Source organism: Oryzias melastigma, linkage group LG16 (genome assembly GCF_002922805.2).
Source record: "Oryzias melastigma strain HK-1 linkage group LG16, ASM292280v2, whole genome shotgun sequence".
In the NCBI taxonomy this organism is placed as follows: domain Eukaryota; kingdom Metazoa; phylum Chordata; class Actinopteri; order Beloniformes; family Adrianichthyidae; genus Oryzias; species Oryzias melastigma.
Genome location: NC_050527.1, coordinates 28,464,812 through 28,477,627, shown reverse-complemented (window position 1 = coordinate 28,477,627; position 12,816 = coordinate 28,464,812). Strand labels below are relative to the sequence as shown.

Here is a 12,816-nt window from a genome sequence, read left to right as displayed (position 1 = left end):
TTAATCATTAGATCTCTAAAACAGTCATGTCTGACTAAAAGGTAAAACTGATCGGTTTACTGTGATCGTCGCAGCTCCAACAACTTTACAATCTGAATGTTCTCATTTTAGAAGCAGATGTGTTCATCCATCACCTGCTTCCTCCTGGTCACAAGGGTTACTGGTTCCAATCCCGACTTCAGGAGAAAGATTAGATAAGATCTCTGTGTCGGTGGATGAAGGATCACCTCCTGACAAATTCAGAGCGATCAAATTATAATTTCCAAAAATATTTTTGTGGTTTTATATTTTTAAAGATTTTAGATTAGATCAACTGTCAGAAACTTCATCATGTTTCTCAGCATTTCTGGAGTAAAAAAACTGAACTGCAAACAGAAATTAATTAATTAATTAAAATGAAATATAAACAAAAATGCATCACATAAAAATACATGTTTAGAGTCAGAAGTTATACATTCATTTTATTCCTCACTATTTTTGGAGTTATACAAATTATTTCACTTGCTGATCATAAAAACATCATGTTTTTATTTATTTATGGAAAATAAGCTTAAAAGAAACATAAAATATTGTTTTTCTGAAGTGAATCAGTTGAAGTAAATGATTCCTCATTAAATTCACCAAGAAAAATTAAAACATTTTTCCGATACTTTTTATTCTTTTTTAAATAAATGACTAAAAAATAACTATAATGTATAAACAATAAAAAAAGTTAAGTAAATTTTGAGGACATACATGTAGCATGAATAAAGCGAATATAAATGCAAATATGCACAATAAAATATCACATAATAAAAGGTAAATGTAGAGATCAATCCCTGAGGACTTCCAAAGGGATTAATAAAGTATTTTCTATTCAATTCAATTCAATTCAATTCAATTCAATTCTATTCTATTTTATTCTATTCTATTCTATTATATTCTATTCTATTCTATTCTATTCTATTCTATTCTATTCTATTCTATTCTAAAATGTGTTCTTTCAATCATCTGCAGGTGGCGCTATTTGTGTTCTTATGTGAAATTAAAGCAGCGTTTTTAACAGAAATGAAAAAAAATTAAATTATATCAAATTATATCAAAACATTGTTTTTTCTTCTTGAACGACATTAAATTAAAAATAAATAGATTTTTCTTTTAAATACAAATTAAAATATAATTTCTTGAACCCAGAAGTGTTTAGGTGCCGTTAGAATAGAAGAAAGTGGATTTCCGGTCAAACACAGAAACTCTTTGGTGTTTTTGGTTCCTCGCCGGTTAGAAATCCTGAACCTCCTCCCGGGTTTCCTCCGCGGCCGCTCGCCCGCGCGCGCGCGCTCAGGGCCTCTGCGGGACGGCGGGAGCGTGACGTGGAGTCCGGGGCCGTGATTGGAGGGGGGGCTGGAATTAAAGCGGGAGCGCTGCTCCCCCCCACCCTCATCAGGACTCCGGAGTCAGACCCGCGCGCCATGAGTCCAGCGCGAGCGCCAGTCCAGCCGTGACGCACCGAGTCTGCGCGCGCGGGGCCCGAAATCCGCACAGTTGCACCGGCTGAGCCGTCCTCGCGGGAGGGAGCAGAAAGTCTCACATTCTGGAGGATTCTGTTCTCCGCTCACCGACATGGAGTTCACGGCGTCCCCCAAACCGCAGCTGTCCTCGCGGGCGAACGCCTTCTCCATCGCCGCGCTGATGTCCAGCGGGAAAGCCAAGGAGAAGGAGGCGGAGGAGAACACCATCAGACCTCTCGGTGAGACCGGGGGGACGCACGACCTCGGGGTCATTTCAGACCGGTATCTAGAGATAACGCAGGTTTGGTTTACAGGAATATGAGAATTATGATCGAGAAGGTAAAAATAGTTTTACATTTATTATTATTTTAAAGAATTAAAAAAATCTATTTTTTCTTTCTTCGTTTATTTCTTTTCTTTCAGATATGTTTAAAAGGTCAAAAATCACACATTTATTGTAAGATAAATGTGGAAATAAATATTCTGTTTTTTTCTCATAATTATGGAAAAGTTTAAAAAATAAAATAAAATAAAAATGTTGGATATTTTTGTCGGATTTAAAGTCATTTCCCTGATTTCCCGCGTCCACAGAGCAGTTCGTGGAGAAGTCCTCGTGCAACCCGCAGCCTCTGGCAGACCTGTCCGCCCTGGACGCGCACGGGGACTTCAGCGGGAGCGCGCCCGCGGTGTGCACGGAGCCGCTCATCCCCACCAACCCCGGCGTCCCCAGCGAGGAGATGGCCAAGATCTCCTGCAGCCTGGAGACCAAGGAGCTGTGGGACAAGTTCCACGAGCTGGGGACGGAGATGATCATCACCAAGTCGGGACGGTACGGAGCGGCGGGAAAACGGGCCGCCCTCAGTCAGTCAGTCGGTCAGCGGCGGCTCTGACATAGAGGACACAACGGGGGATATTATTGAACGCAAAACACAGAAATCTCACTTTGAATTATTTGATTTAAAATAGAAACATTATTGCAGAAATGTTTTATTGTTCATTTGTTTGGTATAAAATATATAAAGTTTTTTTTTAAAACATACAATGTGCTATAAAATATAAAAGTTCTGCAAAATTGGAATCAATGTTTATTTTGAGAAATTAATAAATGTTTACATCTCAGAATTATTCTAAAAATCTACATTTGCTTTGTAGGTTAATTAAGGTTATAAACGAATTTTTAATTTAAGTTATTTCAGTTTGTTTGTTTATTTGCTCCTTTCATAAAGATCACTAACATCTATAAATCCACACATCTTCATGGAGCAGAAAATGACACACTTTTAATTTCTGCACTAAAGCTTAAAAAGAAAAAAGAAGACAAATTAATAAACGAATATCTAAAAGAGCTTTTACTGATATTTTTCATTTTAAAGTTTATATATTATTTATTTTTTATTGCAATCGATTATCATGTGTATTCTGGAAATACAACTTAATAATAATAATAAGAATAATAACAGTGACTTTCGTCGTCAGGAGGATGTTTCCAACCATCCGAGTCTCCTTCTCCGGGGTGGATCAGGAATCCAAGTATATCGTCTTGATGGATATCGTCCCGGTGGACAACAAGCGGTACCGGTACGCCTATCACCGCTCCTCGTGGCTGGTCGCCGGGAAAGCCGACCCGCCTCTTCCCGCCAGGTAAACAAATCAGTCTTTATGTGAAATGAGAGCTGGATCAAAGAACATGTTTGTTAAATTTAAGAGTAAAATTAGAAAGTTGCGACTTAAAGATTCCCTTCAAGAAACGATCTTTGTTTTTGCATTAATTTTTAATAAAGAAGCTCCAGAAATATTTTACCTTTTCTATTCAAAACAAGCTTATTTATTTAAAAATATGTACTTGAACATTTATGACTTTTACATTTTAATGTTATTTTTACCTATTGTGCATATTTTATAACTCCATCTGTGCATCTGTAAAAACTACAGGCATGAAGCCCAATGAGGCAAATTGAATTTGTGATATTGGGCTATATAAATAAAATTGAATTGAATTGAATTGAATTGAATTGTAATATTTATTTAAACCACTTTCATCCACCGATCAATTATTTCTTGGTGTCGATGACGTCACAAATTGTTCTGTAAATTTGTTTGCATTGAATAAAGTTTTTTTTTTTAACGAAGGAAGAAATGAAACTGCGGAGAAATAGAAAAAACTCTGTTGGTTTAGTCTGTAAAAAAATATGAAAAGTTTTGGGGGGGAAAAATCAAACCACAACCATGATATTTTTTATTTGCTAACATTAAAAAAAAGCGTATTGAACAAATTCCGTTTCTATGATGTGATTTTACTTTGAAACTGTTGCTAAGTGATCCAAGTTTTTGCCAGCCTCGTGCGGTCGAATGCTGACCGCTGGTTGGTCTGAGTCCAGCGGCTGTCGGCCAATCAGCGGTGTCGCCTTCTGTCTGGCAGGTTGTACGTGCATCCCGACTCGCCGTTCACCGGGGAGCAGCTGATGAAGCAGATGGTCTCGTTCGAGAAAGTCAAGCTGACCAACAACGAGCTGGACCAGCACGGACACGTGAGAACCTCGCGCTCCTCCCGCTCCAGAACCCGGAACGAACCAGATCCAAATAAAACGGCGGCGGCGGCGGGCTTCCGGTCTACTTGTCGCGAGGCCTTCAGGCCTGAAACTAGCTTAAACATTAGCATCAAATGACGAAATTACGTTTGCGCTTTTTGTTCAGATAGTTTAGATTTTGTTTTGTTTTTTGTGTGGCGGGAAATTAAAATGTTAGAAAAATCATCAAGAAAAATTTCTGCGTTTAGAAAACATATTCTTTAGTTTTTTTTCACATTTTAACGAAACGAATTAGCATTTTATTTAATATTTTATTTTTCTAATTGGTATTTTCTTAACTAAGTAACACATTTTAATGTTTATCTTTTTGAAAAATACTATAAATCCAAATGAAAAACCTTCGCATTTGAGAGTAAAAATATCAAAATTAGACATAAAACAATGGAAATTCATCCTAACAGAAACTCTTTTAAAAATAAAATAATGTTTGTGTTTCTGTAAAAATAACAGTCATATTTATCTGTTGCTAATGCAAGATAAAGACGGCATAAAGCAACATTGTTTTTTATGGATTCACATAAATGAACAAAAGCAAACAAACCTGCAGAAAAATCTCATTATTTTTTCGTTTTAATCAGAATCTCTTGGTTTGAGCTTTAAAAACATTTTTTATTGATATATTTATCTTTGGTTAGCTGTCAGATATTCTCTGCTGATAGTTTGAAGCCACATTTTGGTTAAATAAATCATAATTTTTTAAGTAAATCCTGATGCTGACAGAACCAGCAGAACCGTGAATCCACACATCTTATGAACCCAAACTAAAAACGTCTCTTGTGAAAAACGTTGGTATGTTTGGTTTGTAGAGCTGCTGGCTGCAGGAGGAAGAGCGTAAGTCAAACAAACTGTAGACGGGTCGATGAAGGACTTTGTCAGCTGCTGTGGATCAGCGGCCAGCACCGTGTGGGATCCAGCTGTAAACACAAACTGTGCTCCATTCATGGAGGCTGCGGTTCTGGAAGACGACCGTTTCCAGCAGAGCGTGGCTTTAACGCGGTTCTGATCCTCGTCTGCAGATCATCCTCAACTCCATGCATAAGTACCAGCCGCGGGTCCACATCATCAAGAAGAAGGACCACACCGCCTCGCTGCTCAATCTCAAGTCCGAGGAGTTTCGCACCTTTGTCTTCGTGGAGACGGTCTTCACCGCCGTCACAGCGTACCAGAACCAGCTGGTGAGTCCAGGTTCTGCTGCAGGTCCACAGAACTTCTGCCAGTTTAAAGAGCTCAGAATCACACAGCTTGAAATATTAATACCCCCTAAATGTTCATTTAATTCGTATTACAGAGCGCCGGATCAGAACCAAGTGGTCTCGAAAACACAATCATTGAGCCGTAAGAATCCTTAGTGTATGTTAAAATAACCAGAAGACAAAAATCTGAATGAACAGACGGTAAAAAAGGAAACATTGGATCAATTAGCAAAAGTCCTGTAATTTTTTACATTTAAAAATATTATTTTTTATCAAATTAAATGTTTAAATTGAGTAAACTACCATCTTAAACATGTAATTTGATGAAAATTTGTCATTTTATCTGTTAAAAAGTACAGAACTTCTGTTACTTTTTACCCTTTTTACAGTGCAGACTCTGATCCAGTTCACCAGAACCAAAAGTGTCTCTTAATGACTTTATTTTCTTTCATTCAGTTTAAGACATTTTCCACTAAATGAATGATCTGAACTTTTGATCATGGAGTTTTGGTTTAACTGCATATCCGTGCAGCGCCCCCTGCTGGCTCCAACTCACTAACTAGATGTGCGGTTGGTAGATTGAATCCTGTCAGACTCAATCGCACCAAAGCACACTGTCGGTCGCGGGCCGAACAAGATAAAAATGTATTGAACACTCTAAAACGAAATTTTTAAGACTGAAAATCATAATTTTATAACAAAATTATGAATAATTAAAAGGCAGGAATATTATTCCAGAATAAATCAACTTAAACTTTAAATAACTTTGAATATTTTACTCTACGTAAAAATCTTTTTGTCAAAATTATACAAGTTAGAAATAAGATAACATCAGGCCATTAATCATAGTAAAAAAATAAAAAATGACCTGGAGGACCGGATAGAATTGTCCGGAGGGCCGGATCCGGCCCCCGGGCCTTGACTCTGACATATGTGTTGGGAAGTTTTTCCAGGATTTTCAGACGATTATTCGTCTCTTCATGGTTCATAGTTCTGGATCAGGATTTAGAGGTTGTGATTCAGGTTTCAGAGCCGAAGCCTCGTCTCCTGACCGACTCTTTTCCACTTTGTGGCGTGACGTTTGCTAACGCTCAAACCGCTGCGCCGTCTTTCAGATCACCAAGCTGAAGATCGACAGCAACCCTTTCGCCAAAGGTTTCCGGGACTCGTCTCGGCTGACCGACATGGAGAGGTACAGGGGATTCTGGGTCCACATGGGGGGGGGACATTCAGATGAGATGCTGTAAAAAACTCTAATATTGACGAAGATAGTTAATATATTTATTAAGTTTGTAAGAATTTATTAATACGGCCTTTGTAGACAGATATTAATGAATCTAAGTATGTTAATAAACTTTATTCAGCTTATTGTGCCAATAAATGTCTTACTAACACCCTATAAACACATTAATGTGTGTTAATATGTTAGTAAAGCTTGTAATCTTTTTATAAAGTATTACACTTTTTTTCTTTCATTTGTTTTCTATTTTTGTCTGTTTGTTTTTTCCCCTCATTTTTTTTTTATTCTCTTCTTTATTTTATTTTAATAATCCTTTATACCAGAGTATTTGTTTTGTTAGCCTATTTCTTTATTTAAAATGTTTTTTTGATCATATTTTATTTTTTGAATCCTGTCTTTAATCCTTAGTTCTGGATTATCTCGTTCTCTGGATTTAAATGTAATGCAGACAAAAGCTCACTAATTTTTTCTTTTTTTAAACCATAAATAGTCCAATTTTCTCAAAGTAAAAACCGGATGAATTTGAACATTTTATGAAGATTATTTATGAATCATTTTTGTGTTCTGACAATGAAAGCTTAAATGATTTATTAAAAATACATTTTCTTTCAAATGACAAATGGTTCAAATGCAATGCATTGTGGTTAATATTCACAATCTAGTGAACATCAACACATGCTAGTTTTTTGCAGAGACTTCTGGGAAATTTCAGGACTCAGGATTTTAGAATCGCAGATTCTGACGCCAGATAGTGAACAAAGTAGTGAAGGAATCCAGACGCGACGCGTTTGTGGTCAAATCTCTGGTTTCACCAAAAGGCAGCTCAGACCGTCCACCTTTTCCCTCCACATGAAATCCCCAGGCCGACCGCTGCAGCACAGCCCCCCCCAGTCCTTCTCTTTGAGGGCTGTGAATTAGACCTGATCAATCGATCTCAGAGAGCTGCAGAAATCACATTAGTCTGGAGTCGGCCACTGCACTAAAACACACTCTAATTCAATCGGCCGCAGTGACTGATTGAAGCCAGCATGCTCCTCCCCCTGCCCCCCCACCGCCGTGCATTGTGGGGGTTCTCTGTGCCGCCCGGGGGGGCCCGACGCTGATAAAAACACACACATTTGTACTCCTCTGCTGACAGATATTGCACTATCCTAACCTAATTGGAGGGCCGGGGGCTGCTGGGGGGGGCTGCTAATGTGGACGCATGGCTCTGGTGATGCAGACCACCCGCCTGTCCACTCACGCACACACGACCCCCCCCTTACAATTTGTGTCACTGTGTTTGCAAAGTGCTGTCTGACAAGCCTCAAAGGAGCTAATGCGCTTTGAAGGCGGCGGTGACGTACGCCGGAGCGAGCACAGGTGTTCCACGCCGTCCGGTCGGTCTGACTGCAGCTCAGCCGCATCATCAGTGGAATTTAAAGAACCGCTGAAACAGATGAAAGGAGTGCTCTCTGTCTCTCTGAGGAAATCCGCGGAGACCGTTTGTGTCGGGAATGACGGGAAGCAAAGAGATTTACGTTGGGCTCTGTCTTTGGCTTCTGCTGCAGGGAAAGTGTTGAGAATCTGATCCACAAGCACTCGTACGCGCGCTCGCCCATCCGGACCTACGGCGGCGACGAGGAGAACCTCAGCGAGGACGGACACTCCGCCCACAGCAGAGGTGAGAGCCGCTCTCTCAACGGTCATCGCTGAGATCCTCGTACCTGTCCGGATCGGTCCTCGTGAACTGTCACTTCCACGTCAAAAGTTCTATTTCCTCCTTTGATCCGTCTCTTCCTGTTCAAACCAAACAGGAGGACAGTTTCTGTCATCAGCTGAGTAAACCCGCCAAACACCACTTTGTAAACTAAAGTTTGACTCCCTCAATGATTATTGATTGTAAACTGGGGATAACTGTTTACTTTAACGATTTGATTCATATCACAGTTCATAGATTTATTTTATTTAACCTTTATTATCCAGGTAAGATGAATTACTTTCATCTTTGGTCTGGAAAAAGTCGAAACCTTTGAGAAACGTGGAAGGAGTTCCAGGAGACGCAGGAACAATCAGGATAAAACAATAATAATAATAATAATGCATTTTATTTGAAAGCGCCTTCCAAAACTCTCAAGGACACTCTACAAAGTAAAACACAATAACATTACTTTAAGAAAATACTAAAAACATTAAATAAACTGACATCAGATTACAGGTGAGTCTGGATTTGAAGACTGAATACGAGTCGATGTTCAAGAGTTGGAAGAAGAACAATCAGTAAAATTATTGAGTTATTACAATAATTTGAATCACAAAGTGATTTTACAGCAACAGTTCAGTTCAGATCATTTTGATCCAATTCTCTGACCTGAAATGGATTCATCTTTATCCAAACTTCCACCAGTGAACAGATCAGCTCAAGTCTCCTTGTTTCCTCAAGATCATCAAGTGTCAATTAAATATGTGTACAAACAGGTATTCATGGAAAACCAGTTAATATTTTATTTAAAGTTCAGCCGTTTTTCAGAATATGTTGAAGAAAACTTTATTTAAAAATAAAATGCAACCAATAACAATTCAGGTTAATTAACTGTAGGTTTCCTGCTTTAGTTCACAAAAACACAACAGACATTTCAGCGTTTATCCCAGGATGTTTGTTCTAAAACGTCCTGGGATAAATACAGTTACAGATGTTTAAGGCAGAAAAACTCTTCACTGCACAGTTTTGCTTTTTCATTTGAAATTCTGACACAAAAACAAACATGAGAAAATAAAAGAACAGATACTTTAAAATGATAAATCAATGCATTGAAATGTCATTTTTATTATTAAGTTTAGACTAATTTAAAATACATTCTTATCTATGAATTATTAATGTCAAAATGCATTTAGAATTAATGTACCAAAAAACACATGAAAATTTAAAATGCAATTAATTTTGCTTTTATTGAAAATTTTATTTTGAAAAACACAAGATTGAATTGGAATTTTTAATTTTAATAATGAAAAATGCATGTTCAAATTCTAATTTGAATTATTAATTAAGTATTAATTAAAGGTGAAAAATGAGTAATTTCATAACTTTGTTCTATAAAAACGTTTATGACTAAAAACGTCTGAATCCTAATTTAAAAATCACTGTGAACTCTTTGAAAATAGATCAGAAGATGATCAGAGTGGGACCTTCACTTAATAATAATAAACTTTATTTATATCACGTTTCAAGATAAAAATCACTAAGTTCTTCACAGTAAAACACAGAATATAAAACAGAATTAGGAAAAAGCTTAAAAAAGAAATGTTTTTAAGGCCGTTCCAGAGAGATGGAGCCGCTGTGGTAAAAGCTCCGTCACCTTCAGTGTTTCCAACCGGATTCTCTCTGTTACCATAGAAACCGATCCAGAATGCCACGCCTCCATCCAAATGTTATTTTCTTAACATCGATATAGTTGATTTGTTTTATTTTGAAAGGATTTTATGACGGTTTGGTTGATTCTGTAATGAAATCCTTTACTTCCTGTTTCCTCAACAACATTTTTGTCCTGGTGAGGTCATTGTGGGTCACGGTCTCTCTGTCGCCTCTAACCGCCGTCTGCCCACAGGCTCCGCCTTCACCGCCTCGGATAACCTCTCGCTGAGCTCCTGGGTCACCACCACCTCCGGCTTCTCGGGCTTCCAGCACCCCCAGTCCCTGTCCGCCATGGGCAGCGCCACCGCCCCCCTCCCCCACCCCATCCAGGGGTCGCTGCCCCCCTACGGCCGGCTGGGCATGCCGCTGGCGCCCGGCGCCCTGGCCGGGACCATGCAGGGCAGCGGGCCGTCCTTCCCCGCCTTCCACATGCCGCGCTACCACCACTACTTCCAGCAGGGCCCCTACGCCGCCATCCAGGGACTGCGCCACTCCTCCACGGTCATGACCCCGTTCGTATGACTGTGAGGAGAGGCCCCGCCCACCGCTCCCTTCTCTGTAAATAGTTTCTCTGCGGCTGAGGAGACGTGAAGGACTCCACCTCGGTACGAACTGTGAAACCGAGCGCCAAGCATGTAAAGAAGGTCCCGTCATCACAGGAGGCGGAGCTCCCGCCGCGTGTACAGCTCAGCGTGGGAAGCGTTCACATGTACAGGAAACGGCGAGGTTTGATCCCCGCGTACGCTCACTGTAGACTGAAGTAATCATAGGACGCATGCCGACTGCAGTAGACGCAGACACACCGTTACCTCAACAGGAAGGACTTTTACTTTGAAGAGCCGCTCACCAGTCTCAGTCCACAAAGCCGTGATTTCAAAATAAAAGCAGATGAAACTCTGATGTATTTAAGAAGGAGAAGCGCAGGTCTGCAGCCGCGACTGCAGCTGCGCAGCTCCAGCCGTCTGCTCTGGAAGGGATTCTGCCGCGATGAGGATGATCCAAAGAACTGGCAGCAGGAGGCTGTGCCAACAGGACGACCGCGAGGGTTCGATGCCGCCTTGTTCAGCGCTCGCACACCGGAAGGGAGACGTCCAGGAAAATTAGATAAATCCAAAGCAGGAAAGTCTGATTTGGTTGATTCACTCAGATCATAAAACATTTGAAATATGGAAATATAAGAACTGAGAATGGACAGAAACCATAAAGACTCTGCTCAGCTTCCAGCTCGGTTCTGATCCGGTCCACATTTCACAGAAAAGCTGCTTCCAGAAGGAGAACCTTTGAATGTGGAATCAAACCTTCAGATGTTCTGCATCATTTCTCGTTTGTCTGGACTGAAGAGAACCTCCGTCCGAGCCGGCTCTTCCTTTCTCATGTTCAAACACACACGTTGTGCTTTGAGGATTTTAAGTGCAATATATTTATTTTGCTCTCTGGAATCGTTGCACTGTAATACTACATTTAAGACGTTATTTGTAAACCGTGAGAAATATATATAAAAATATCACCACCAAACTCTCTGACTTTTTCATTTGACATTAATCAAAACTTAATTTTGTTGCTAAATCCCATCAAAACTGTTTTAAATAAAGGTTTGTTTGAATGTTCAGGTTGTGTTTTGGCGCTCCACAGTTCCCCCTTGTGGACGGTCTCAGATCACGCTGGTTTCCATCAATCTGAGGACAAGTCTCCTTTTCCAAGTCTGAGGTCCGAGTCCTCGTCTGTGAGGAGTTTTAGTAAAACCTTCAGAACCTCCAACCACAGAAGAAACTCCTTAAAGGGCTGAGAATGGTGATGGAGCTGAGAAATCTTCAGGTTCTGAACTTTGGGGTTTAAACCAAACTTATGGTTCTTGTCAAGAACTTTACAGACTTTAGATCTATTTCTGAGCATCCTTGAGGCTCCGCCTCCTTCCTGCTCAGAGGGAAGGACCGGTTCCTGTGCTGGAAGTTCAGCCTTCATCATCATGGACTCCTGAGGCGAGTTTTGGTTCTGAAGTGTGGAACCGCCTCGGCTCAGTTACAGGAAAGAACCTGAAGATCCATCAGTGACGGGACGAAGACGGATGTAAAAACGGCGTGTGGAAGAGAAGGTGATGGAATGAAGTTTGATGGCGGTTGTGGGAGGAGTTAACTCCATCATCAGGTCAATCCTGAATTCTGTTTCTGCATTTTTATGACGTCATCCTGCTAAAAGAAAAGCTTCTGAACAGACGGGTCTTCAGGGGTCCAGCTGCAGGTCGCCGGGGTCACTGCGGTCAAGAAGCAGCTGCTTCAGTCTCAGAGGTGAGTTCACCTCGAAGAAATGAGTCTCTGATTCTACAGAGACGGAACAAAGATCCAAAAATACAATCGAAACACAAAAGAACAGACGTTCAAACATTGATTTAGAAAAGAAGAATTCTATAAATAAAATTGGAAGATTTCTTCATATGTTTACAAATGAAAATCACTAATAAAGTTAAATATTTAATATTCTGAAATAAGGTTTGCCTATAGAGGACTAAACGAGCCAAATTGAAATAAATAGATCCACCATTAAATTCATAAATAAAATATGTGCATGTTGACGCATTAACGTACGCGATTAACAAATTATGATTAACGTTTATTAGCACATATGAATGGCACCTCTCGGAGCAGCAGGGTCTCCCTGAGCGGTGCAGTCGTCCACAGACACCTCATTGGTCGGTTTCCTCTTATCCCGTGGGAATTTACAGCAGAAAGAAATATTCAATCTGTTTCAAGTACTTTAATCTTGTTTTTTATTTTCTGGTTTAGATCACTTTCTCACAAAAGTGCATTTTTATCATTTAGTTTTGTGATTATTCACAAATAATAAGCAGTCGGCAAATATGTAAATAAAAAAAAATAATTGCAAATATCCCGATTAATTTTGCCCCAAGTTTGCGATTCAT

General features: G+C 39.9%; 1 protein-coding gene across 2 annotated transcripts; it reads left to right on the top strand.

Moving 5' to 3' along the window:
• Positions 1-1,458: 1,458 nt before the first annotated feature.
• tbx20 (T-box transcription factor 20) lies at positions 1,459-11,414 on the top strand. 2 transcript variants are annotated; one of them, XM_024258642.2, is made up of 8 exons: positions 1,459-1,726; positions 2,079-2,316; positions 2,964-3,128; positions 3,907-4,015; positions 5,092-5,250; positions 6,384-6,460; positions 8,056-8,171; positions 10,093-11,414. In XM_024258642.2, the coding sequence occupies exons 1-8, from the start codon at positions 1,600-1,602 to the stop codon at positions 10,419-10,421; spliced, it is 1,320 nt and encodes a 439-aa protein (XP_024114410.1). In that variant the 5' UTR covers positions 1,459-1,599; the 3' UTR covers positions 10,422-11,414. The 2 variants fall into 2 exon arrangements, with proteins under 2 accessions (XP_024114410.1, XP_024114411.1); XM_024258643.2 differs by having other exon boundaries at positions 1,460-1,726; positions 8,059-8,171.
• Positions 11,415-12,816: the final 1,402 nt, after the last annotated feature.

Bases quoted from the DNA above. Each gene is read 5' to 3' on its own strand.
- tbx20 (XM_024258642.2), top strand. From the start codon at position 1,600: ATGGAGTTCACGGCGTCCCCCAAACCGCAGCTGTCCTCGCGGGCGAAC. The intron at 3,129-3,906 runs GTAAACAAATCA...TCTGTCTGGCAG, and splicing joins GACCCGCCTCTTCCCGCCAG to GTTGTACGTGCATCCCGACT. The intron at 5,251-6,383 runs GTGAGTCCAGGT...GCCGTCTTTCAG, and splicing joins CAGCGTACCAGAACCAGCTG to ATCACCAAGCTGAAGATCGA.